Source organism: Syzygium oleosum, unplaced genomic scaffold, assembly GCF_021117445.2.
Source record: "Syzygium oleosum isolate NSW1041296 unplaced genomic scaffold, Sole_v2.1 Sole_v2.22, whole genome shotgun sequence".
Classification (NCBI taxonomy): Eukaryota; Viridiplantae; Streptophyta; class Magnoliopsida; order Myrtales; family Myrtaceae; genus Syzygium; species Syzygium oleosum.
In genome coordinates, this window is record NW_026607506.1 from 6,060,097 (window position 1) to 6,086,501 (window position 26,405).

At 42.1% G+C, this 26,405-nt stretch overlaps 3 protein-coding genes across 5 annotated transcripts; 1 reads left to right on the forward strand and 2 right to left on the reverse strand.

Annotated features, from left to right (window-relative positions):
• The first annotated feature begins 4,578 nt into the window (after positions 1–4,578).
• Positions 4,579–7,631, forward strand: LOC115689399 (transmembrane emp24 domain-containing protein p24beta2). The gene is made up of 5 exons (XM_030615420.2): positions 4,579–4,702; positions 5,490–5,699; positions 6,692–6,878; positions 6,978–7,085; positions 7,308–7,631. Exons 2-5 carry the CDS (start codon positions 5,490–5,492, stop codon positions 7,439–7,441), a joined length of 639 nt encoding a protein of 212 aa, XP_030471280.1. The 5' UTR covers positions 4,579–4,702; the 3' UTR covers positions 7,442–7,631.
• Positions 7,632–8,152: 521 nt separating this feature from the next.
• LOC115689402 (protein NOI4-like) lies at positions 8,153–10,847 on the reverse strand. The gene is made up of 3 exons (XM_030615422.2): positions 10,726–10,847; positions 9,246–9,428; positions 8,153–8,592 (listed from the first exon to the last, which is right to left on the reverse strand). Exons 1-3 carry the CDS (start codon positions 10,729–10,731, stop codon positions 8,548–8,550), a joined length of 234 nt encoding a protein of 77 aa, XP_030471282.1. The 5' UTR covers positions 10,732–10,847; the 3' UTR covers positions 8,153–8,547.
• Positions 10,848–20,465: 9,618 nt separating this feature from the next.
• On the reverse strand, positions 20,466–22,386 carry LOC115689392 (G-type lectin S-receptor-like serine/threonine-protein kinase SD1-1). Of its 3 annotated transcripts, none has more exons than XM_056321316.1 (6): positions 22,265–22,348; positions 22,035–22,168; positions 21,758–21,968; positions 21,391–21,619; positions 21,150–21,300; positions 20,466–20,983 (listed from the first exon to the last, which is right to left on the reverse strand). In XM_056321316.1, exons 1-4 carry the CDS (start codon positions 22,305–22,307, stop codon positions 21,402–21,404), a joined length of 606 nt encoding a protein of 201 aa, XP_056177291.1. In that variant the 5' UTR covers positions 22,308–22,348; the 3' UTR covers positions 20,466–20,983; positions 21,150–21,300; positions 21,391–21,401. The 3 variants fall into 3 exon arrangements, with proteins under 3 accessions (XP_056177291.1, XP_030471272.2, XP_030471271.1); XM_030615412.2 differs by having other exon boundaries at positions 20,468–20,983; positions 21,384–21,619; positions 22,265–22,383; XM_030615411.2 differs by having other exon boundaries at positions 20,470–20,983; positions 21,384–21,619; positions 22,035–22,159; positions 22,265–22,386.
• Positions 22,387–26,405: the final 4,019 nt, after the last annotated feature.

Below are 26,405 nucleotides of genomic sequence, written 5' to 3' on the forward strand. Positions count from 1 at the left end.
TCCCAATTTATATACCGATGATGTAAATGAGAAGAGTAGTGCTTCAAATGATAACTCTGCTTCTGACATGGCACGTTTACGTGATCAAATAGCTATAAGTTTATGAAATATTTAAGGATGTTTGTAATTTTTAAGGACAATGAATTTCTTTCGTCGGGGCATATGTTACCAGGATTATTGTAATGAAAGTATTCTTTTTTTAATTGAGAAAGAGACCACTTTGATGTGAATTTTCCATTTGAATTTTTTTAGCAAAAAGAAGAAATTTTATTTTTTTAATAAAATTGTTTACATGATATCTTTTAACATTGTTGTCAATATTTAAATTAAAAAAGTTGCAGACATTTTTTTTCAATTTTAAACCAATAAAAAATCAAAAACTTTAAATTAATCACCCAAATGGACTTTCCAAATGTGTTTTCACCAAACAGTTTTTCTCTCAAAGTTGTTTTTCAAAATAGAGTTTACCAAACAGTCTTTATATTTCCTCAAAGCCCGTTAGGCTAAACTGCTTTGCATTTTCCCAAAACCCCTTCAAAATACTAAACCAAACGCACGCCTAGTGTTGGTTCCAAAAGCGCAGCAACCAGAGACAATCAACAATTCCGGCCAATTAGTTTGTGTAATGTCGCTTATAAAATTCTCTCCAAAGTGATCATTAACCGATTAAAGGATGTTCTATCACATCTTATCTTGCCTAATCAAACCCAGCTTTGTTCCCGATAGACACATTCAGGATAATGTTATTATTGTATAAGGAGCAATTCACTTAATGAGCAAATCCCAAGGGAAACGAGGGCACATGATTATAAAAAATTGATTTGGAGAAAGAATATGATCGACTGAAATGGTCCTTCATTGAGGAAACTCTCCACTTGATAGGTATTCCAGAATCACCGATTCAGCTTAGTATGGAATGCATCACCTCTTCAATCATGCAGGCTTTGTGGAATGGTGAGACTTTGGAAGCCTTCTTACCATCTAGGGGGATAAATCAAGGTGATTCTCTCTCTCTTCCTATATCTTTGTATTGTGTATAGAGCAATTATCTCATCTTATCCACGCTCTAGTGAATTCAAAATGGTGGAAACCTTTTTCTTTTGGTCGGAAAGGACAGCGACTATTTCATTTAATGCTCACAGATGACCTATAAATTAGGGGTGTGCAACCAGACCGGGTTTATCCGGGAACCGGACCAGTCCACTTGAAAAATAGGTCTGGGAACCGATTCCTATTTGAACCGATCTGGGAACCGGTTCTATTTTTTGGGAACTGGTTAGAACCGATTCGGTTCTAGGTTCCAAGTAAAAACTCACTCGGGAGCCGGCCCGGTTTTAGAACCGGTTTTAAGCTATTGTAAAGAAACCCTAACATCATTTTAGACTAAAGTCACGAGCGCCTCCTCTGTCTCTCTTAGTCTCTCTCTTCACGAGTTGCCTTCTTAGTTGCCGCACGGCCGCAGGAACGCAACCCAGCTCGTCGCCTCTCGTCGCCGGCGCCTTTTTGGCCAAATCTGGGTAGGGACCTATGGCCATCCCCTTTTCATGCCCTGTTTCGGGCTCGCTGGACCAGACTTCGTCGTCCTCTTGTTCGTGCGAGTCCCGGCCCCTCCGTCTATGTGTTGGTGTTTTGGGTTGTTGTTCATTGATTGTCATGAGTCTCGATACAAGTCGAAGCCTCAATCGGCTCGGTTTTTCTCTCTTAGCTAGTGCACCCCATCTGTTCGTCAAAATGCCTAAACTAGTTTTGTCATGGACATTCTTTATTTTTGGCCAAATTTGAGTGCCTGTGTGTTGTTTTGTTCCTTTGATGAATTATGTCGTCACTCGTGTTCTCGTTTTATCTCATCTCCGCCTATTTTGTGCTGTGTGCATAGATGGTTGTAGGTGGTGGCCCTCGGTTAGTGTCTTTATGGTCGTAGGTGGTGGCGTTCTTGAAAGCAGATGCCGTTTGAAAAAATGAAACCTGAAAACGAACACAAAAAAAAAAAAAAACAAGTTCTCGGGTCGACCCTAGAACCGGACCGAAAAAACAGGGTAGATTCCAAAACAGTGTTTAGGGAAAACATGATAGATTTCAGGTTCCAAAAATCAGGAACCGATTATAACTGAGTAGGTTCCACGTTCTAGGTTTGAACCCTACCCACCGTGGAACCGATCACCCCTACTATAAATATTGGCGAAAGCCTCAACAGAACAGATGAATGTCGTCTAGGAGTGCTTGGATGATTTTTGTCAAAGATCAGGTCAGATTGTGAGTAAGGCTAAAACTAAACTTTTCTGCTCAAAGAATACTTCTCTATGAATCTTAAGCAATATCTCGGGCTTTTTAATATGTTTAGATCTAGGCAAATATATGGGTGTGCCTTTTGATTCATGGAAGAACGTCTTCAAGGCATTTTCACCTTATAGTAGAGAAGACAACAAATAGACTTAGTGGATGGAAGTCTGATAGCTTGTCAATGGCATGCCGTATCACGTTAGCTTAATCTGCAATCATGTCTATCCCTATCTATCATATGCAATGTTCTGAAGTCTTAATTCATGTTTGTCAACAGATTGAGAAAAGGTTGTCATGTTTTCATTTGGGGAGATACCAGAGACAAGCGTCGCATACACCTTCTGAATTGGAAGTCTGTTTGTAAGTCTAAAATATGCGATGGTCTTGGTCTCAGACCCCTTGAAGTTACAAACCAAGGTTTCTTGAGGAAACTAGCTTGGGGCTTCAAGACGCAACCTCACTTTTTACGGACACAAGTTTTGCATGCTAAATACTGTTCACAACAAAGAAATATTGTCCATGCTAAACCTGGGGATTTGATGTTATGGAAAGCAATTGTTAATGTCCGACTTTAGAGGAAGGAGTGGTATGGAGCTTGGGAAATGGAGAACAGGTAAGTTTTTGGAAAGACACGTGGATTCTAAGGTTGGAGCCACTCCACTACAAAGTTACTTCCCACCTATCTCAATCTGAGATGGACAAAAGAGTTCGTGATTATATGCGGAATAGGAATTGAAACTTTTCACATTATGTAATCCTTAGAATTTGGGCTATCAAACCCCCGATAGCCGCCAATGGGAAAGATAATCTACTATGGGAAGGTAATAACAGTGGATCTTTCCTTGTTGAGTCAACATGTAAAATTATCATAGGGATCGACAATCGATAAACTGACAGGATATGGCCCCTTATATGGAAGTGGAGGGGACCTCAACATATTAGAACATTCCTTTAGCTAGCGGCACATAAGTGTTTATTAACTAATGAATTGAGGATGTCTTGTAATCTGGGAAGTAACCATTATTGTCTGCGATGTGAGTCTTCAGTGGAAACAACTTTGCATGTTTAGCGAGATTGTTCAATCATTCGGAACATACGGGTTGATCTCATCCCACAACATTGTCTTGAAGAGTTCTTCTCAATGAATTTTTCTCAATGATTGAAGTCCAATCTGGCTGACAATGGGAGATTCAACTTCACTATGATGGAGTATATAGCCTTTTTGGCGTGAGTATATAGCCTTTTTGGCAATGGCGAAACAAGTCATTTTTTCAAGAAAGCCTTCTTTTTCCTTCCAACCGTGTACAATTAATCCAATCACACACGAAGGAAATCATAGCTTCGCACATGATCAATTTGTCTAGACGTGGATCACGTATTTCCTCCCATTATGGTCGCCTGAGATCCTCCACCTTCGAGATGGATTAAACCGAATACAGATGGAGAGCCTAAAGGTAACCCTGGATTTGCAGGAGCTGGAAGATTATTCCTAAATGAAGGGGGTGACTAGCTTGACGGTTTTACCTCATTTCTTGGAATATATTCATCTTCACAAGCAAAACTATGGGCGCTATAATTGGGACTTACCATTGCAAAGCAACATGGTTGCCATAAACTCATAATTAAAATGAACTCCAAAATTATCACCAAACTTGTTAACCAAAAGAGTACGGCAGATAACACTGCACCAACACTACTTAAAGATATCATGAGACTACTAGGCTCTCTTTTAAGTTCAAAATGCATCATATTTTTCGAGAAGGCAATCAACCTACTAGCACAACGGAGCGATTGGATATTACGTTCTACTTGCAGCCTCCTAGAGCATTAACTCACGTTTTGCTTAGTGAGAAAGTTGGGATTGTAGACGTTAGACTTTAATTTACTTAGTTTGTACCTTATGTTTACCACAAAAAAAAAAAAAAAGCTCCCCTGTAATCATGGAAAACGTGCGCGTGCTCGTCGGTCGGCGATTTTTTGCAACGATGAGCTCGGGGTCCTATTGATACATAAGTCATAATTTCATTGGTAATATTAGGAATGAAATCTAAGCTGGGGAGAGAGATTCATTGGGGGGGGGGGAGGGGGATTATGGAAATTTTCCCGAGCTCAAATTCTTGAATTATTAGGGTTGGGAACTTGCGCGAGACTCGATCCAACTAATCTCCTCCGTTCGTGCTCACGTGACGAAAGCATATCGGGGCCCCACGCGATCGCGTGCCGAACTTTAAGACCAGACACAGAGTAAACACCCCCCCAAGGACAATAAACCTTTCGAGATCGAAACTCGAAGCAAGCAAGCACACGCACGAGAAGGAAGGAAGGAAGGAAGGAAGATCCCGCAACCTTCACATCTTTCCTCGTCGCCTCCCGATCTCCGTACCCGTTGCAGTTGCTGCGTCTTCTTCGAGCCCCCTTCGCAGTAATTTTTCTTTTGAACTAGTCTACCTCTCTCTCTCTCTCTCTCTCTCTCTCTCTCTCTCTCTCTCTCTCTCTCTCTCTGTTTTGGGATTTATCTGCCAACATGTTTCGATCTGTCTAATGCTTCTTATTGATCATCCGTTGCTTCCCTACTCTTGTTTGGGTTTTCTTGGTGTTTTTCCGCTTGAATCTTTGCGACCCAAGTCCCCAGATTCGGCAATTGCGAATCTGCCCTGCATGGACATGTATATCTCCGCGTATGAGATGGGTTGGACGCACTCGGTTTCGATTGCGTTATCTTCGTTTTGTTTTGTTCTTTGAATAAGTCCTTGATATGCTAATGACTTGGATTTTTTCTTTTTCAATTCGTGTATAGAATATGGTTTCCTTTAGTTGCTTCGTATCTAGAGCTTGGTTGGATTGTTTTTGCCGTTTCTTGATTGTCGTGAAGGTAGAATTTGTATGTAGTCTTGCATCTGGGTTCGTCTCTTCTCTTGTCTGGTTTCTGAATTCTGAAAACAACAGAAGACTTTAAGATGTTTCAAGTATTTGATATGGGAATATATAAGGTCTCTCCAGCTCCATTTGTTTGGATTTCTGTTGTGTAAAAGATATGAGACTGTAAATCCATGTTCGCTAGCATTATTGATGCTGAATTCTTGTAATTGCCATCCTCAACAGCTGAATTGGGTTTCACTGTAAAATATTTTCTTTCTTTAAGTTAGGACTCTTTAGATTCTATTGCCCCATGTGCTGTTTTCTTGAGATGTTCCATATGCACTTAACAGATGGGTTGTCCATCGTTCCGGCACGTCCTTGTCGCAATGCTGGCGCTGTTTTCAAGCCTCCGAGCTGTGTCCGGGATTAGAATCGTTATCGACAGAGAGGAGTGCTTCTCTCACAATGTTGAGTATGAAGGGGATACAGTGCACGTTTCTTTTGTCGTGATCAAGTCTGACTCATCTTGGCATTATACTGAAGATGGTGTCGATCTTGTGGTAAGCTTGATATAAGTTCCTCGGTTTAGCTAATTTTTTCGTGAGATTAATTACATGGTCATGTTCCACAAACTTGATTGGCTGTGATGTCATCTCTCTCTCTGGCGCACGCGTGTATTGATATGCGTGTGCACCTTTGTCTGATGCTTGAGAGTGAATGGCTAATGTGACTGCTAAACTCGAGTGGTTGCATTATAGCAACTGTGTTTGCACCAGATAACATTGCAGGATGTAGATGCTCTACCACTCTACTGAAATTCATTTTAGATCTGGTTGATAATATTTGCACAGAAACAGAAAATTTTTCCTTCTTATGATGCTGGGAAAATTTTTCCTTCTTATGATGCTGGAATCGATGATGGATTTGAAATCTGTTAGGTTCAGGCATAATTAGTTGTGTGGGTGAAGTTTATTTTGTGCTGATGGCTCTGGTCTTTCGATTTTAGAGGTGAAAATTGAAAAGAATGCAAATTTGGTGTTTCTTGGCCGGTTTCCTGGCTCATATTTACAAACCTGATGCAATCGATTGGCTCTATGAAGCCTGCAGCCAAAACTGAGAAAGGGGTCTTGTAGTAGTTTCTGTCCTTACGCTCGTGCCATATGGGTCAAGGGCCCTCCAAATCATTCTCTCTCAAAGGCTTTTGTATTGCTGGATAACTTATTTGTTTGATTTTAACCCTACGTAATCTATTGGTACGAAGAAGCCAACAACGTGAATTGAGAAGGGTCTTTCGCAGCATTTGTTGGAATTTCAATTTCCCATGGATGCTACATTTAGACTTTTCAGTAGTTTTTTCTCTTTGTTACACTGGATAGGAAATAGTCTGTTCATACGAACAAAAACTACGAAAAATGATTGAGCTTGAAAGTTGACAGTTTCTTTATGGGTTTTCACACTCTTATATTTTCCATGAGTGGCTTCTCTGTGTGCCTCATTCATGTGGAAGTGCCATTGCCAATTGGTGATCTTTCAATTTTCTTGAAATTTTTAGGTGAAGGGACCTTCTGGTGATCAGATCCACGACTTTCGCGACAAGATAAGCGAGAAGTTTGATTTCGTCGCTCATCGTAAAGGAGTCCACCGTTTCTGCTTCACTAACAAGTCTCCTTATCATGAAACCGTTGACTTCGACGTACATGTTGGGCATTTCTCATACCATGATGAGCATGCAAAAGATGGTAACATGTGCCTCTTTTTGATATCACTGATCCATCCTTTTGTTCGCCTCGAGAATGTGAAGATATAACTTTAGTTTTACTGTTTATTTGTGCATGCAGAGCATTTCAACCCTTTGTTGGAGCAGATAGGAAAATTAGAAGAAGCTCTTTACAACATTCAATTCGAGCAGCACTGGCTAGAGGCTCAGACTGAACGGCAAGCGATAGGTATATGATGAATTCTGTGTATCTTCTAAAAATTTAAGTTGAGTGTCTCTTCAATTATGCTCGAGTATACAGGGGAACTGAGCATGCATTACTCAATGCTTCCGTTTGAACATCTCATGCTGTTGAGCTCTGCCCTAGTTGATTAGCAGACTAGTAAGGGCTTTGCAATTTTAGCAGTTGATTCAGATAGTTGTTAGTCCTTATTATGTCTTGGTGACGCAGTGAACGATTCGATGAGCCGAAGGGCAATTCATAAGGCCTTTTTCGAGTCGGTGGCACTCATTGGAGCAAGTGTTCTTCAAGTTTACCTCCTCCGTCGTCTCTTTGAAAGGAAGCTTGGGACGTCAAGAGTTTAGTTCTTCATCGTGTCGCGTAAAGCAGTTGAATTATTCGCCGGATATTGATGCTTCTCAACATAAGAGCACGCATCTTCCCGCTCTTTACCGGACATGTACAGTAACTGATCAAGTGCGAGATTTTTGTTTGCCTTTAGAACGATTGATAGATTGATTGTCCAGATTAATCTATTAAATGTTTAGGAAGTAACATGTGATTTTACGTTCTTGGATGATACAGAGCCAATTCCTCTCGCATTCTCCCCTGATTTAAGGCCGTTGAGTCGTTGACTGCACATGGCCGGCCTAGTGGGACATCGACCCTGGAATTTCTTAATTCCTGCAACATCTCGACACCATAATTAAGGACGCAATCTATATCCAATGACAGTAGATTTCTCTCCTGCCATTCCACACAGCAATATCAGAAAATTTGGTAGATCATCCATTGGAAATCATTCACACGCCCTATCGATCGAAGTTGGCTATTGTCTCGCGCAACGAATCTCCCATCGCCCCACATTTGGCCATTCATCTATCGTCTGAAAGAAGTCGCTGGCATCGCATGTATCAGCATACTTAGTTGTCTCGCACCAAAATGCATAATGTCCCTATTTTTAGCTGAAGGACCGAATAGGAGGTTATCTTCACGACGAAAATTCGGATACAGCACTGGACGTGTTAACTAATGAGCAAATCCCAGGGAGAGAGGACAGTGGCAAGAACAAGGCAAAGGCAAAGGCAAAAAAGAATTTCTTATTTCACAAGCAAAAACCACTTCAACCCGTACAATGAGAAGAAAACAAATGTAACCACAAAATGCTATAGACCCCAGAACATAAGAGGAGGCAGAGAGAGGGGAGAGGGGAGAGGGGAGAGGGGAAAGAAATAATAACTCATCTCCTAAAGATAACCAGCAAAATAGCAGACTTGATTACAGCAGAGCACGAGGATGTCTCCATTTAATCGTAATCAATCCCCACAAACCGTGGGGGGGTTCACAGAACAAACAACAATCCCAGCAAGACACATCAGCGCCCAACACTTTCCGATCTCCTTGACAAACTGCGGGGCTAGTAAGAGATAGACTCATCTGTTCCCGAAGCTTTTACAGAAGGAGTTCCTCATCAAGATTCTGCAGGTGAGCTCTGGATGCAGCAAAACCATTTCTTCTGAAAAATGCCCACAAACAGAACATCAGGGAGTTAGGTCTAGGGTTACAATAAGAGAGGCAGAGAGATAAAGTCTATAATCATTAACCTATGATGGCGCCAAATTTATCTGGGTAAGAGCCTAATAGTGCAACACGACGCCAAATCAGATACAACATATGGACTACAGGTCTACGGTTAGTGGTACTCTAAAAATAATAGCAATTAGCTCATTCAGCTTCCCTGGGGAATTGCCGATACCTTCTATTAGCTCATTCAGCTTCGCCGGGGAATTGCCGATACCTTCAGTAGCCATAAGAGAACTTTCCACAAAATGGCAAAAATCCGATGATCCTTATTATTACCTCAGGTGAGCCCTCTGTACTAACCCACCACCTACTAATCTATCCAAGAGTATTACCATCTTCTATGTTGATGGGGTGCCAACTTTGCCTAGATTTTCCCACTCATATATGCAGTCTATCTTATGCACACAACCAAAACTTTTTCTCCCAGATAGTGCACCTGAGATAGTTCTAGTTTAATCTGACTTAAAAGAGTTTGTTGCATGGAGCAGTCTACACAAGTTTCTTTATTGTATGTCTATAAAGTGGGCAAGTGATGCTGGCAGGCTTCTCATGCATTACTGTCGAGAAATATCAAGAGACTCTCACAGTTGGTGGCTTGCCAGGATCAACTGTATGCTTAGTCTGAGCATCAGCCTTTCCTGGAGATTCAGGTTTGCCACCGGTCTTTTTCTCATCTCTAGCCTTGTTGAAGATCACAGTAAATCCCTCAGCAGAAGCGGGGTCATTGACATCCCATTCACCGAACTTTGGCAGTGGTTGACCCTTTTCCTGTCAAGGAAAATAAAGAAACGCCAATCAAAATTAAATAGCAGAGCCAAGGACGCAATTAAGAGTCTCATATATGAGGTTATCGTGCACAGAACAAGCTATGAATAAGGACTGTGAAACATAAATGTCCACTGAGGTGTTAGCTTATCTAGAAAACATCGGGATAACACTAACAACAACTCATAGAAGGCTAAACCAATTAAGCACGATATTCACCCAGGAGAATGAGCACCATGAAGAATGTTCTGTGGTCAAGGTGATCTAAACAATCTAGAGACGGCATGGGAAGTGGGATGGGGTGACTTGATTGCATATATTGTCGACTAACCACCTAAACCACGGATAATAACACTACCACCGACAAGGGCGAGAATGATACCTAACACCATTGACCGACCACATATAACACAGCCCCAAACTCACGACATTCCAAGCAGTCTCCACCTCCGCCCGATCACCGAATTAACCGATCAATCGACCATCGAACAATGCCATGAACAGATAATTAATCACGACACAGCAGAAGCAACTAGACCAGATCAGATGGCTGGCTTCTAAGAATTCCCCCCCCCCCCCCCCTATATCCAATTCATCTGGACTTTGCTCGGAAAAGATCTCACTGAAGCCCACCCCCACCCCAAGCTCTTCATCCATCTCGATATCTATCCGGGCCACCGCCTTAATCCGGAGGAATCTTGAACATGCTTATTCAAGAAAACCTCTCCGCAGAAAACCACTTCTACTTTCACGAATTCCCTCCCTCTCTCTCTCTCTCTTTAATAAATTAAAGACTCCAACTTTTTTAACTCGAAGAGAGCGAGCACCGAAACTGGAATCCTCCAAAGCCAGCCAAAAACCCAACCCAAACCCAAACCCAACTGCAGAGTCGCACCAATTATCATTCCACAGCACGGGAGCACAAAACCCAACAACCCCAATCGAGCGACAAAACCCGCCGCGAACTCCACACCGATCGGCGCAGCAGGAAGGGCGGGGGGAGGCCAAAAACCCGCGAAGATCGTCGCGATCGAACCCCAAAAGGACCGCAATCCACGAAACCCCGCGACGCATCACCACCACCATCACCATCACCACCACCACCACCGACAGAAACCGAAGCCCAGAGAAAAAGGGGGGGCCCCCCGATTCCGATGGGTGGGGAGGGAATCGGCGGTGCGCTGGCGACAGAGAGGAGGAGGAGGAGGAGGAGGAGGAGGAAAGAAGCAAGGACTCGCGCGAGGATCGATCGAGAGAGAGAGAGAGAGAGAGAGAGAGAGAGAGAGATGGGGGGACGTACCGACATGAATTCCAAGGAATCAGCGAACTGAAATTTTTCCCCAGAAAAGAAACTTGAATGGCTCCTATCCCACACGTCTGCGAAAAAACCTTGAAGAGAGAGAGAGAAAAGAAGGGAGAGAGAGAGACGGACAGAGGGGAGAGGGGCCGAAGCATGGACCCTCTCGCCATGTGAAATAGGCGATTTTCTTTCCTCCTTGCTTCCTTCCTTCCTCTTTTTTTTTTTTTTTTTTTTCTCTCGTTTGCGGGGGGAGGGGGAAGCGCCGCTCGCCCATCCTGATCGTTTTAACGGCGTTTGCTCGGCTCTTCACGGTGACGGAGCCCGTTCCGGTGGCCCTGTGTAAGGACGCGAACGATGAAATTCCTCTTTCCCCGGTCCCTATTTCTGGCTAGACATGGAAAATTCCGTTTCTATTCCGCGGATAAAGTTTTGAGCAAGGAGTAGAGTTTGATGACGACACGAAATTTCTATTCCCGAAATAGAAATTCGTCTGATGGGGCGGGCGGCGGGCGGCAGGCGAGCGGCGGGTGGGCGGCAGCGGACGATGGGAGGCAATGGCGGGCGGCGAGGGCGAGCAATATAAAAGAATGTTGTTATTTTTGCTTCTCTTCCGAAAATAGAAAAGTCAGAAAATTTTAATTTCTCATTTCTATTTCTGTTCCAAATCCATTTATGAGCTAAAAATTTATCCCGGAAATAGAAAAATTAAATTATTTTACCAAATAGATTTTTGTTGCAAACTTATTCCCGAGAACAAAAAAAAAAAGGAAAAAAAAATACAAATGGTTATCATCCGCTCCCCAACTCAACGACTTCCATATGCGACGTGAATTGTAAGTGGCAAAGTGACCTTGCTACCATGATTCAGTTATTGTGTAGAACCTGTCATTGGCGAAGCCTATCACGGTGGATAAATCGTGTAAGCTATCTCAAAGCACAATTACTATCGACCGACGAATAGAAATTTTTTTGCAGACAACTGAAATTGGGATCGTATTAGCTCGAGGTTCCGCTGCTTCGATGTATATTAGGAGCTTTTTATGGTCGACCAATTCGATTCGAAACCTGAATAAATCGATTCGAAATTTGTTCGATATCTTTAAGGTACGCTTAGCGATAGCCACCGCCGGCCCAGCTATGTACCGTCCCCGATACGGAATTACCAAGGCCCAAATTCTCGTGACTTTTGTGCAAACAGCGCTCCGAACCCCTCTATCTCAGAACCTCGGATCCGAGCACGTAGATACCCAAAAAGAAGATTCCGGCGAGGTGTAATTGAGCAGTTTCTTCTTCAGAGGCAATAATGACCGGACCGGAAAAAGTCACCGCCGGTCCTAGCAATCGGTGTGTCGGCGGTGGAATCGTCCAAAAAGCCAAGGTCAGTCGCTGTTCTCAGGACTTTCGTAGCAAACGTTGTTTTGATTTGTGTAGGTATGGATGCTTTTTAGATGACAAAACTCAGTGAAGTAACAACTGATCTGGCCCATGACACAACAAAAAGGCTAGCTAGTGCATAAATCTTGAAGCCGACGAGACTCAAAAGCTACCCGTGGATAGCAGCTGCATCAATTCTGCTCTTTTCTCCTTGTACCAACCATTGCTGTTCTTGGTGTTTACGGTCCTCGGATCTTGGGCAAACCCGAATGGTGCCCGACCCGGAGGGTCTACCGTGCAATTAGGAGTCGAGCCCGGGCCTCTTCGTACATGGATGGACTTCTGGTGTGGCCCGTTGCAGTAGAGGCGACGGAGCTCCCCCCGAGCTTGGCCATTTCAATGAGATGTTTATCTTGGTGCCTCTTCAAGTGACCTGTCCCACCCCCAGATATTGCGGATAAGTTCGCAACACATATAGTTTAGATGGTCTTTTTCTTGCCACTGGGGAGGTCCATGATGTTGAGAACATACTTCAGACTTTCGTGGCAAAGGTTGCGCGACATTGGTCGAAGTTTGCTAGCTACTCTTCGAAGTTGGGGTCTAGGTGTCCTCATTGTCAAGAGGAAGGGTGGTGCCTCGTGGAGGGGTGCTCCCCCAAATTTGCATTTCCGTATAATCATCGGATCGTCATGCATTGTCAATGTCGTCAGGTTGTTCTTGCGGCTCAGGTCGAGCGAGTATGTATGGGCCCCAGGGCACGTATGGAGTTGGTTGTGTCCTCAGGGTAGTGAAGGAAGTGGGTCGGGTGCCGCCGCTAATATGAGTGCATTGCGCATTCTTGAAGAAATCGTATATAAAATTCGGGATTTTTTGGGAAGTTCTAAAGGGAATGATAAGTAAGGAGAATTGATGAAGTTGTGAACAAGAAAAGGAGAAGTTAAGGCTATTTCTGTTCCAGAAATAAGTTTGGAACATAAATTCGTTTGGTAACGCAATTTCATTTTCTATTTCTGGAACAAATTTTTGTTCCAGAAATAGGTTTGGAACATGAATCAGAAGTTAAAATTTTTTGTTTTTATATTTCTTGAACAGAAATGAGAAGTTAAAATTCTTTTCATCTCTCGCCCTTGCTACTAACCGGTCGCCCACCCACCGCCCACTTGCCGGCCGCCGCCTCCCGCCATTCGCCGTCTCCTGCCGCCGTCGGCCATCCACCGGCCATCGTCTCCTACTGCCGACCGCCCTCCTCCGGCCACCGCTCGCTGCCCACCTCCCATCGTCGACTGCCATGGTCCGCCGCCTACTGTCCACCGGCCACCGTCTCTTGCAACCGGCTACCCTCCTCCCGTCGCCGCTCGTATCATGCCATTTGCCATCTACCGCCGCCCTCCTCCCGCCACCGCCGCCCACTGCCGGCCACCATCTCCCACCGTTGGGTGCCCACCTCCCGCCACCGCTTGCCTCCGGCTGTGGCCTACCTCCCACCGCCAGCCGCCGGCCACCGTCCACCAGTTGCCCTCCTTCCCCTGCCGCCCGTCTCCCCCCACCGACCACCATGAGCCACTACCCGTCGTCCACCGGCCACTGCTCCCGCCGCCGGCCACCCTCCTCCTGCTGCCGCTCATCTCCCCTCGTCGGCCGTCGTGGGTAGCCGTCCACCGGTCACCGTCTCCTGCCATTGCTGCCCTTCTCCTATCGCCGGCCACCTCCAGCTATTGTCTTCGGCATTGGTCACGTTGTTGTCTGTCGTTGCCTCCCCCCTCCGTCCGCCGCTCGCCGTTCACTGCCACCGTCCGTCGCCCAGCGCCCGCTGTCCGCTGCCACCATCCGCCGGCCGTCCACTCGCCGACCACCCGAGAGAGAGAAATTTTGTGCCGTTATCAAATAAATTTTTGTTTCGGGAATACAAATTTTGTGTTGTTATCAAACATGTTTTTTGCTCAGAAACTCGTCCAGGAACAGAAATAAAAAAATCAATTTCTGAAATAAAATGATTGTCATTTGCAGCCTAAAGGTCTGTTTAGTAATGTTTCTATTCTCAGAACAATTTCTATTCAGAAATAATTTTTTCTACTTCTATTCCCTAAATAAGTTTTTGAGCAAAAAAATGCATTTAGGGTCTGCATAGCAACGTTTCTGTTCTCAGAAACAATTTCTGATCAGAAATAGTTTTTTCTATTTCTATTTCTTGGAACAGTTTCTGAGCAAAAAATAGCGTTTAACTGCACAAAATTTCTATTCCTGGAATAAAAAAAGAATAGAAACGCGTTTAGGGCGCGAATGATCCATTTCTATTCCATGGACGAGTTTCTCCCTTCTGGGCTATCGGCGGAGGACGGAGGGTGGCGATGGGGGGCGGAGGACGATGGTCGGCGGCGGCAGAGGATGGCGGTCGGCGGCGGGAGGCTGTGGAGCATGGCGGTTAGTGGCGGAACACGGTAGCGTCGGACGGCGGCGACGGCAGCGGGGGGCGGCGGCGGGAGGTGGCTGGCGGCGGAGGGTGGCCATCGTCGGTCGATGGAGCACGGTGGTCGGTGGCGAAGGATGGCGGCCGATGGTGGGTGACCGCCGGCGTCGGGTGGCCAGGGGCTGGAGGTGGGCGGCGTCGGGCGATGCAGCACAATGGCCGGCGACGGAGGATGGTGGCCGGTGGTGGGTGGCCGACGGTGGCGGAGGACGGCGATCGGTGGTGGGTGATCGCCGACGTCAGGTGGTTGGCGGGGGGAGGCGGCCAGCGCCGGGTGGCGGCCGGCGTCGAGCGATGGAGCACGGCAGCCAGCGGTGGAGGACGGCGGCCGGTGGCGGGTGGCAACAAGCGTCGAGCGGCGGAGAATAGTGGTCGACGACAAGAGGCGACCGGGAGGCGGCCGGCGGGCGGGAGGCGGCCAGCGGGCGGGAGGCGGCCGGCGGGCGTTGGCCGGCAGCTAGCGGCGAAAGATGGGCGGTAGGTGGCGGCGAAGGATGGCGAGAGGCGGCGGTGGGCGGGTTGCGGCCGATGGATTGTTTCTTGTTTTTGGAGGATTCTAGAATAAAATCGTTTCTTTTTTCTTGTTCCAAAAATAATAAGCAGATTTTTTTTGCTTCTTGTTTCTGTTCCAAATCTATTTCAGGAACACTTTTTTGTTCCAGAAACAAAAAAATAGATTTTTTTTACTAAACGGATTTCTGTTCTTTTTTTATTCCGAGGAACAAAAGAACAGAAAAACAAAGAAACAGAAACGTTACTAAACAAACCCTTAGGGTGCATTTGGCAACCATTCTGTTTTCGGAAACAATTTCTATTTAGAAATGATTCTTTTTTATTCCATGCCTAGGAACAATTTCTAAGCATTTGAATATGTTTAGTAACTGCCTAAAATTTCTATTATTAGAATAGAAAAACAACAGAAATGCATTTGGTAACTGCACAAAATTTCTTTTTATTAATAATATTTTGAATTTTTTTAATATTTCTTTCTTTCTTTTTCTTTTTTTTTCCTTCTTCTTCCCCTTCCTTGACCATGGCCAAATCGCCGGCGCTAGTGACCAGCCACAGGCCAAGGCCGATGAGGGCATCGCGGCCCTTGCTAGATCTGGCAAGGACGGCTCACGGCTTGGGCGAGTGTCGCTCTCGCCGAATCTGGCGAGGGCTAGCCGAATTTGGCGAGGGCAGCTAGCTGCCTGGGTGAGGGCCGCCCTTGCCCTTGCCTTTGCTGGTGGCTAGCAGCCGGCGATCGGTCATAGGCCAGGAAGAAGAAGAAGAAGAAATTTTTTTTTCCATTTCTAATTCTTGTTCCCAGAATCAAGAAGCAACTTTTTTTTGCTCCTTGATTCTGTTCCAAAATTGATTCCGGAAATAAATTTTTGCAAATTTGTGCCCGGGATCAAAAAATTTACTAAATGGATTTATGTTCCAAAATCGATTCTGGGAACAAAAGAATAGAAATAGTTACTGTTTGGCCAATTGAAAAACGCACTCTTAGTAACCGCACAAAATTTCTATTCACGGAGTAGAAAAGGAACAAAAATGCATTTAGTAAGACACTAAAAATTTCTACTCCCAATTTTTTTCATTTAATTATAAAATTATAGGTGGAAGCTTGACAATTTATGTTTGGATAAAATTGGACTAGAAATAGAATAAGAATATATTATGATATAGAATTGAATGACCTTAATACAATCATAAATAAAATTACTCCTTATAGACAAAGCAAATACGGGATGGTGGTTGGGGAAATTGCAGTTTAGGATGTAGGATTTTAGGATTTGGAGTTAGGGTTTAAGGTTTAGGGTTTTGGATTTTAAGGTTTAGGGTTTGGGGTTTAGGTTTTAGAGTTTCGGGTTTGGGGTTTTGGGTTTAGTGTTTCGAGTTTAAGGGCTTGGGTTTAGGATTTGGGGTTTAGTGGTTTAGGGTTTTGGGTATTGGGGTTTGGGATTCAGGGTATATGGTTTACAGTTTAGAGTTTGGGGTTTATGGTTTAGGATTCGGCGTTTTGTGGTTTACTGTTTTAGGATTTAGGGCTTTGGAATTACAATTTTTGGGTTTAGGTTTTAAGATTTCGGGTTTGGAGTTTTGGGGTTTAGAGTTTAGTGTTTCGAGTTTTAGGTTTAGGATTTGGGGTTTAGAAGGTTTAGGGTTTGCATTTAGGGATTTGGGTTTTTGGGTTTAGGGTTTTAGGGTTTCGGGTTTTTTATTTTAGTGTTATGGGTTTTAGGGTTTGGGTATTGAGGTTTAATGTTTTAGGGTTGAGGGTTAAGGCTTAGGGGTTTGGGGTTTGAGGGTTAAGGTTTAGGATTTTAGGGTTTAGGATTTGGGGTTTGGGTATCGAGGTTTAAAGTTTTGAGGTTTAGGGTTCGAGGGTTAAGGTTTTGGGTTTTGGGTTTGAGGGTTAAGGATTTGGGATTTACGGTTTAGTACGATAATATCTTATGAAAGAGAGAGAGCTGATTTTGTTTCTCTATTATTTCTCTTTTTGTTCCAAAAATAGAAAAATATATATTTTTTATTTCTTATTTCCGTTACAAATCTATTCTCTGATTACTTTTATATTCCGAAAAATAAAAAAACTAACTGACGTTACTAAACGAATTTATGTTGTTTTTCTATTTCGAGAAATAAAAGAACAGAAAAATAGAAATGTTACTAAATATATTCTAAATTTATAGAGGGGACCAAATAGTCACAGTTTTGCAATAATCAACTCTTTAAAAAATGATTTGTTTTCTCTGACATTGTCAGGTTTTTATTGCTTTTCTCATGACAAGGTTAGCTCCCTCTGCGTTGGACCTTTTATAGTCAAATAGGCTCTCAATCCTCTTCTGCACAGATGGAAATCTCTTACCCACGAGTAAGGGTGAGCTGTTTCAAGTTCCTTATCGGTTCCACATGGAATTTAGAATCTATCATCGGGTACAAATTCATTATTTTTTGGAACCTGTAACTTGGAACCTACCTTTTGAAATCTGGAATACATGGTAGGTTCCAGGGCCTAAGAGGTTTTTTTTTTTTATTATTTCATAAAATGAACGCAACAACCTATCATTCACTAAAAAGAATACAAAAGACTAGTTCGTCAAAAGCGTGGAAAGAAAGGAGAAGATGGAAAGTGGGACCCGCAAGGAAAAAAGGAATAAACAAATAAAAAGTTGACCAAATAATAAAAAAAACAAGATCACTTTTATAGAGTTTTACCAGAAATGGTGAGGCCCACAATGGATAGTATGGTCAAAACACACGCAAAAAGGAGTTTCTAAGCCAAAGAAAGAGTGAAAAAAGCACCGTCCATTAATGGTAAATATGGGATGGTTTTTTGGTGTTTACCTTAAAGGAAAAAAGGGCTGTTTTATCGTTCGATGGGAAAATTATCAAAAAAGTCTTAAATCTATTGTAATTGTGCCAATTTAGTCCTAAATTTTTTATTTTTTTGCCAATCGAGTCATAAGCCTTTTGCATTTGTGCCAATTCAGTCTATCCGGCCGATTTTAGCCGAAATCGCTGATATGGATGCTAGCCATTCTAAGTAGACATTTTTAAATAATTTTTCGAATTATTTTTTTATTTTCTTTCTCTTTCTCTTTTTTTTTCTTCACTTCTTATTCTAGCCACCCAGCTACTGTCATGAGGTGAGGGCCGGTGAAGTTGCCAAGTCGACTTTGCCCAGCCACTAGCGAGCATCATCATGGCTAGGCGAGGCTCATTGCTAGGCGAGGTCAGCCTCGCTGTCGAATGAAGTATATGAATGAACGATTTTGACAGAGTTCGGTGCCCAAATCGAAGCAGAACTGAGCAGATTCTAGGGTTTTTGTTTTGTGCTCGAGTTCATCGAGCGCGACAATTTCTTATTGTTCGAACAGCAAAACTCGACGAGCACCACCATGGCGCCGACCTTGCACCAGTCCAAGCTTGAATACTACCAAATGACGCGGAAAGTCGTAAAGCAGTCCCATCGGACGGAGATACACCATGGATACTAGATGGCCTCCATGCCGTGAAGGTTCATAATCTGAGACCCTTCACGACGTCGACTCGACCTTCGATCGTTACCGCCCCGAACAGCAGCCTTTTGTCTTCTTCGCTGCGTGGCACCGTTAATTGACCAAATTCTTAGCCCTGACATAGAATGTCAATTGTATACGAGACTTTTTCCTAGATTGAATCATGAGGATCCCCGCACGGATCTTTAACCCGACGAATTGTATCGATAATTTCAGGCTAGAGTTTCCTCTTGTTAGGTGAAGGTGTGCTCTCCAAAACTCAAAATGTTTGAATCAATCATCCTCGTCCCTCCTACAGATTGAAAACTGATGACATGAGAAAAGTCTGTATTACATGGAGAAAAAGGAGAAAAGGAAAAGGTGACAAAAACATCAGTGAAGCTAAAATCTGTCAGGCTTGGCGAGAACCTGCTCATCGGGTTGCGATTACTCGTATTCATGAGTTGGAACGGTCATAACACGCAATCTAGGCTTGCAAATTCCAACGACTGGTCACTGTGGCAAAAGGTGGTCCAAAGAAAACAAAACAAGATATTATGGTTCAAATGGAAATTTTTTTAACTGGCCAGAATTTAGTAGAAAAAATAAATTTCAAATAAGGATATAAAGTAAAGCCGTTTTCTCAAATGATAGTTGGAAATGGACCTTATCTCAAATAAGGATTTAAAGTAACAATCTTAGCCTCAAATAAGGCCCGAACTTGCCGACCGGCCTAATGTTTGTTAGCGGGCTTTTCGTCATGGCAAGAGTTGGGGCAATTTTGCCCAAAATTTTCTGACGATACCCAAATTGAAGTCGGAGTTTGTGCTAACCAATTGAACAATGACCAAAACCCTTAAAATAAAAAAAAAAGCCTCAAATTGAATTCGCTATTCATGTTTTCTCCCTCTCCCGCTACAGTGATGAATGCACTTCTGATGAACGACCATCTCACCAGCAAAGCCACCTTGGGTCGGCTTCCCGCAATTGTAACATCGTTGTAAGGGACATTGCAGAGTCTTATTAGGTGTTGCAAGTGGCTTAGTTTGTTTGAAAGTCCAATTATAGTTCGTCGGATCACTATATATATAGACCAAACTTTATATATCAAGCTCTGCTAAAGAAAATACCATCTTTGCAAAAGTTAAAATAGCGGACCTAAAGAAAAATATTAATGGCCTTCCTGTGGCATCTAATTGCTAACCATGGCCCTTCAACTTAATTGTGTTTACAGGTCAAAAAAAACTTAATTGAATATTTTAAGCCAATTTTATTTATAAGTTACCAAACAAGCTTAATCTTTTAGGTACTGAATTTTTTAATTTTCTCATTTAATTGGGTTATTAAACAAGCCCTATTCAATATAATAAACATTTAAAAATAAACTACAATCTTGCCTATTATATTGTTAGAAGCCTTAAACCGATCAATAATGCTCATCATTCCATATTTGGTAACAAGTCAATATTATTCAATACTCCATATTCAGCTACTATAAAAAAAAAAACATGGCTTGTTTCTTTGATTTAAATAAAAGTAAAAAAAAATGTTTTGTTTGCTTTATCGCCGAAATTTAAAGTATTATTTAAAATTTCAAAAGAATATGAAAAAATTATATGTGAATCTACTTGTCAAAAATTGAGCGTTGTGAAAATTTTCAGACTTTCGGTTTTGAAAAAAATCAAAGTATGTGAACCACGATATATAGATTAAGGACCAGTTTGATGACATAATTAAGTGCTGAAAATTGAAAGTTTAGCACTTAATGTTAAACTTGCTTAGTAACCTTAATTAGCATTGACTTGATAAACTCAATTAAGTCAAAAATCCATCTAATGTGGCAAGTAAGGGAGGATTAAATAATAAAAAATAGATGGCAACTAAAATTGACAAATATATTGCTCAAACCTACGAATAATTGTCATTATTATACCTTTGTAAGAAATCAATAACATTTAGCTGTAACTTGACAATTATCACCAAACAACTTTTCATTTTTATTTTCAATACTTAAAATTGAGTATTGAAACTTTCAGTACCCTGTTTGACAAATTTACTATTGAACTTTACACTATCATATGCCGGTCTACAATCTGCAGAAACATCCTCAATGGCATTTCTATCGACCTTCTGTCAATGTGACCGTTAGAACATTGGTTGTGTAGGCTTCTTCCTTAACCAAAGATGATTTTGAGCTACCTGAACGCCTCTCCATGAAGAAACCAGGCTCTTTGGGCTGCGGCAAGGTTGCTCCTTCATTTGCCAACATGAAAACAACACTAGACATTATTGGCCTATCTTCAGGAAACTTTTGAACACATAACAAGCCCACGTGAACGCATCTCTCTACTTGAGACTCAACAACAGAGTTGCATAAAGATACATCTATGAGTTCCATGGCCCTCCCTTCACTCCATAGCAACCATGCCTAGAAAATTTAAACCATTCGTGATTACCACTATCTGTGCATCAAAAGCAAAACACGTCTACGTGAACAAAGAACAAATGGGATGAGATTTTAGGAGAAACAGAATATCTGATCTTGTTTAGCGAAAAAAAAATATGGCAGATTTTAATAATCATCTACCACTTACGTGCCCGAGAAGGTTGTGATAATGATCAGGATGTTGGAATCCTCTATTCCTTTGGCTACTGACCATCTCTAACAAAAGCACACCAAAGCTAAAAATGTCAGATTTCACAGAGAAATTTCCGTCAAAGGCATACTCTGGGGACATGTAACCACTGCATCAAGCAAATCAGGCTTCAGTTCCTCAAAATACTGATGGATAGTGCAGTGTTCGAATGAATCAAGATGATAATCTTACTATGTACCAACTATCCTTCTAGTCTTTGCCCGTGTCATCTCCTTGAAAGTTCCTTGCCAGGCCGAAATCCGAAATCTTTGGATTCATGTCATCATCTAACAAAATGTTACTCGCTTTAAGGTCTCTGTGGATAATTTGTAGTTTTGAATCCTGGTGGAGATAGAGAAGTCCTCGGGCGATTCCTAAAACAATGTCAAATCGCCTTTTCCATGCCAAAGAGGAGCTTCTATCATTATCTACACACACTCAACCCCATCAAAAACTAATTAGGTAGTTAGCAATCAGCTGTATATTCTGGTGAAGGAATCAACGGGCAGAACAAACGCATAAGGAATCGAGTGAAAAGGAATTCAGAAAGATCAAGTGGTTCTAACCAAAAATGAAATAATCCAAGCTTTTGTTAGGCATGTATTCATAAATTAACATTCTTTCTTCACCCTCAATGCAGCAGCCAACAAGTCCAACAAGATTCCGGTGCTGAAGTCTGGCAATTAGAACGACTTCATTCATAAACTCATCAGGACCTTGCCCAGAAAATTTTGACAGTCTTTTCACTGCTACTTCTTGTCCTGTGGAAAGACTTCCCTGCATGTATTTTACTCATTGAGGGCCTCTATTTTTATTTGAATTTATTGACTTATAACTGATTACCTTGCAGACCGAACCGAAGCCGCCTGCTCCTAGCTTGTTTGTTTGGGAGAAATGGTTGGTGGCAACAGCAACAGTAGCGAAATCATATAATGGCAAGTCAATGTCATCTGTCCCACTTGGCATGCCTTCAAGGGCTGTAAAATAGTTTCTCAAACCATACCATAATCTCAACAAGAAAAAAGCAATCCAGAATTTGACCACATAAAGTAAAAGAAAGGGATTTGGCTTACCTCGTCTTTTCATTCTTCTCTTCCAGTTTATGCTCAATGTCATGCCCACTACAAGCAATCCCGAAATGGCTGAAGCCACTATGATAGTCACCAGTTTCTTGGATGGACTGCGGATTGAATCTAACATACAAAAGGTTTATGACTAAATTGGCACCATAAAAAGGTTTAGGACTGAATTGGCACCAAAAAAAGGTTTATGACTAAATTGGCACCAATACAAAAGGTTTAAGACTTTTTTGGCACTTTTCCCTTGGATTGAGTTGGGTCACACCAGAAGACCAGCCGCTCAACTGTTCGTGGGTAACCACTAGAGTTGATCCCAGTAGCCACTTTTCCTACTTGGGAAAAGAGAGGTGGGGAGTTCGAATCTCCACCTTCTCAGGGGAGCTAGGGTGGGAACGTATAGTTTCAGATGTGGGTTTTGACTCCCATGCCCTGCAAGAGGCAGGGCAAACGTCTGATAGTGAATCGAGAGTTAGAATAAGACAAACCCAAAAAAAAAAAAAAAAACTGTTCGTGGGTCAGTCTCCGATCTTCCGGAAATGGTCAAGGACCAATCTAAATGATTCGAATTGGTGAAAAGGTGAGTTTCATTAACGTACCACTTCACGCTTTTTGTTTTGCCGCCATTGTCACCATCCTTGCTGCACCGGTCCAAGCTCGCATACGACCAAACGATGTGGAAAGCGGTAACACAGTCCCATCGGGTGGAGATACACCTCCACAGGATGGCCTCCATGCCGTGAAGCTTCATAATCTCACGCCCTCTATGACCTCGACTCGATCCGTCTGGTCTTCTTCTCCGCGTGGCGTGTTAAATGACCAAATCTTTCGCCTGGAGGTAGAATGTCTATTGTAAACGAGATTTTCTTCAAGATTTACTCATAAAATCTTTCACCTGACCAATTGTATCGATAAGTTCAGGCTAAAGTTTCCTTAGGTGAAGGTAAACTCGCCAAAACTAAAAAATGTTCGAATATTTCATCCTCGTCCCTACTACAGGTTGAACATTGATATCTTGAGAAGATTCAAATTACAAGTCGACAACGACGGCGACGACATCAGACAAGCTAAATTCTGTCTGACTTGGCAAGAACCTGGTCATCGGATTGCGAATATTTATATCCATAACGGTCATAACACGCTGTATGATTGGCCTTGCAAATTCCAAAGACGACACTCCGTATGGTCTCCGTAGGAGAAGAAGGTCTAAAGAAAAACAAAATAAAATTTTGTAGTTCACCTCGAAATTCTTCTGCTGGCCACAAAATTTTTGAAAACACTACGTGTATTAAGACTAGCCTTTTAAATTGATATTGCAGGGCCTCGATAGATGTTGCAGACGGCTTCATTTGTTTTATATAGATGAATTTAATTGACCAAAATTTATATATCGAGCAATGCTAAAGAGAGATATCCTCTCTGCCAAAGTCAAATTGGTGGTCATAAACTCTCCGTCTCTCTAGAGAATTTGGTCCTAGAAATTTGATTTTTTCCAGCAAGTCGTAATCTATTGGCGGCCTTACTGTGCCGTCTAATCGCTAATGATGGCCCTTTTTCTTTTTATCTCCCGTGCTAATCAGCCCATCCCGTCTAAAATGCACATGTACGTATACAAGTGAATTAGTATTGAGAAATTTATCACCTGCAACATTGTCTTGCGCAATATCATATATAATTTTTTTCATAAATCCTATGAAAACTAGGCCTAATACCCTAAAAAACCTCCAACTTTAACTCTTGTCCCAACTTTACCTTATATCTCAATTCTACCATAAACTTTTTTTGTCACATAAAAAACCCCCGACTTTAGATCCAGTCCCAATTCTACCCTAATTTTTTTTTTGTCTAATAACGAAATTCCAACTTTAGGTCCAATTTTAATTTCACTCTAATTTTTTTTGTCTCCTAAAAGATCATCAACTTTTACTTGAGTCCCAAATCTGCTTCCACTAACCCTCCATCAAAATCGCCCTTAGTGATTTTGCGCTCGGTCTTCGATCTCTCATGCTTAGAAATGTTCCATCTCTTGCGGTCGGAGAGCTAGTGCTCGGGACGCTCGAACAACTCGTGCATGGGTGTTTTTCATCTCTTGGTTGTCAACGAGAAAATTTGGACGAAGGGTTAATGGGGGTAGATTTATGACTTAAGTAAATTTTTTTGGTTTTTTGTGAGACTGTAAAAATTTTAGGACAAAATTTGGATTGGACAGTATGATTGGGACAATACCTAAAGTTGGAGGTTTTTTATAGGACAAAAAATGGTAGAATTGGGATAGAACCTAAAGTTGAGAGTTTTTTATGGGACAAAAAACGTTTATGGTAGAATTGGGACATGACCTAAAGTTGAAGGTTTTTTATAAGACAAAAGGTAAAACTGGAACAAAAGTTAAAGTTTGAGGTTTTTTATGGTATTAAACTACATTTTTGTTTTTCTACATCGATTTTTGTTTTTGGGTGAGTCACATTTGCACCATCTTAGGGAAAATTATTTTTCGAGAGTCTATTCTGGAGTGCTCATCAAAAGGTATGTAAAAACTTCTAAATTCATGTTTGACTTGTATTATTTGAATGTTTATGACTAACAGAGAAAGCATCTAGTGAGGGAGGCCCTGCATGGTCAAAGAAACAGTGATTGATCAACTCTCATGCGAGCCTAACTGCCTTAGAAAGGAGAAAATATTCACAGGAAGAGTGGTGTGTGGTGTTAGAGGTGGAGCTAGCATCAATCTAATCCAGGCTTTTGATTGGTATATATTCATAAGTCAACACGCATTCTTCTCCCTCAATGCAGCAGCCGAGAAGTATGACAAGATTCCGGTGCTGAAGTCCGGCAACTAGAAGGACTTCATCCATAAAATCAACAGGCCCTTGTCCTGAATATTCTGACAGCCTTAAAAGAAAAGAGCAATCCAGAATTTAAACACGTGGAGTAAAATATTTATATTTTAGCGTACCTCGTCTTTTTATTCTTCTCTTCCAGATTACAATTAAGGTTGTGCATACTATAAGCAATCCCGATATGGTCACCAGTTTCTTGGATGGACAGTAGGTTGGATCTAGCATATCCGAAGATGTGAACTAACTAATTTCAGAGGAAGAAAAAACAACTGTAAGTTGATGAATCTAGCTTCACCAGAGAAACTTGGAAATAAGAAATAAGCAGTAAGAACCGGGAAGTGATTCAGTCCGGCATCAACAAAGGATACATCGATGTACTGCGAGACTAGAACAAAAGACAAAGTATTTTCCATGCTTTTCCAGGAAGTCAAATGATGTTCCAAACCCATTTTAAAGTTCCAACCCATTGTCATACAGACCAAAATTGTGTCTAATAGGTAATTAAAGCTCTTCCAACAATAATTAACAGAATTTGAACCGCTGCTTTCCATAAAAACAAGGTTACAAGAATCTAGTAGCTGCACAACAGGGTTTCTGAGAACCCTGGTTGAATTTGTGGACTAAATGACACTCTTTGACTAGTTGAGAAGAACAAGTTCTTCTTCATTGCTTATTTCCAGAGTAGCGTTTGAATCTGTGAGTGGACTATCCTGTTAGGAAGCCAAACAACCGTTTCAGGACTTGCCATGACCCATATGTCCAGGAACCTGTCGTTTAATTTTCCAGCAGAGCAGAAACTGAGCTCAATTTTGTCAGCCGGAGGAAACTAATGTCTCTCCTTCTTTAATTGACCAAACCGAGCTCATGGTGTCTGTTGTGGAAGTAAATGATCGAACAGTAAATTTGACAGAATAAAGAAAATGAATCGGACACCAGATTTACTTGGTTCGGTCGTAATGACTTACGTCCACGGGGAGATGAGCAACGAATTCCACTATAGGTCAAGCGATACAACAGAGATTACAATCACACTCAAGCCACTCAAACACTCTCAGTATTTCTCAAGCCTCAATTACACCCAATAAATCACACAGTGTTTAGCTCCATAATTCCTCACAAAATAATCTTTCAATCTCACGAAAAAATTTGTACACAAATCTTACCATAAGAATTAATCGGCTTGAGCACTAAATTATTGATGTAATTGCACGAACGAAATCAATGCCAAGCGCTCGCGTGAAAAACGGCACTTCAAGAATCTCTTCATGTCTACCGTGGCGCTTCAAGACTTCTCCATCTTC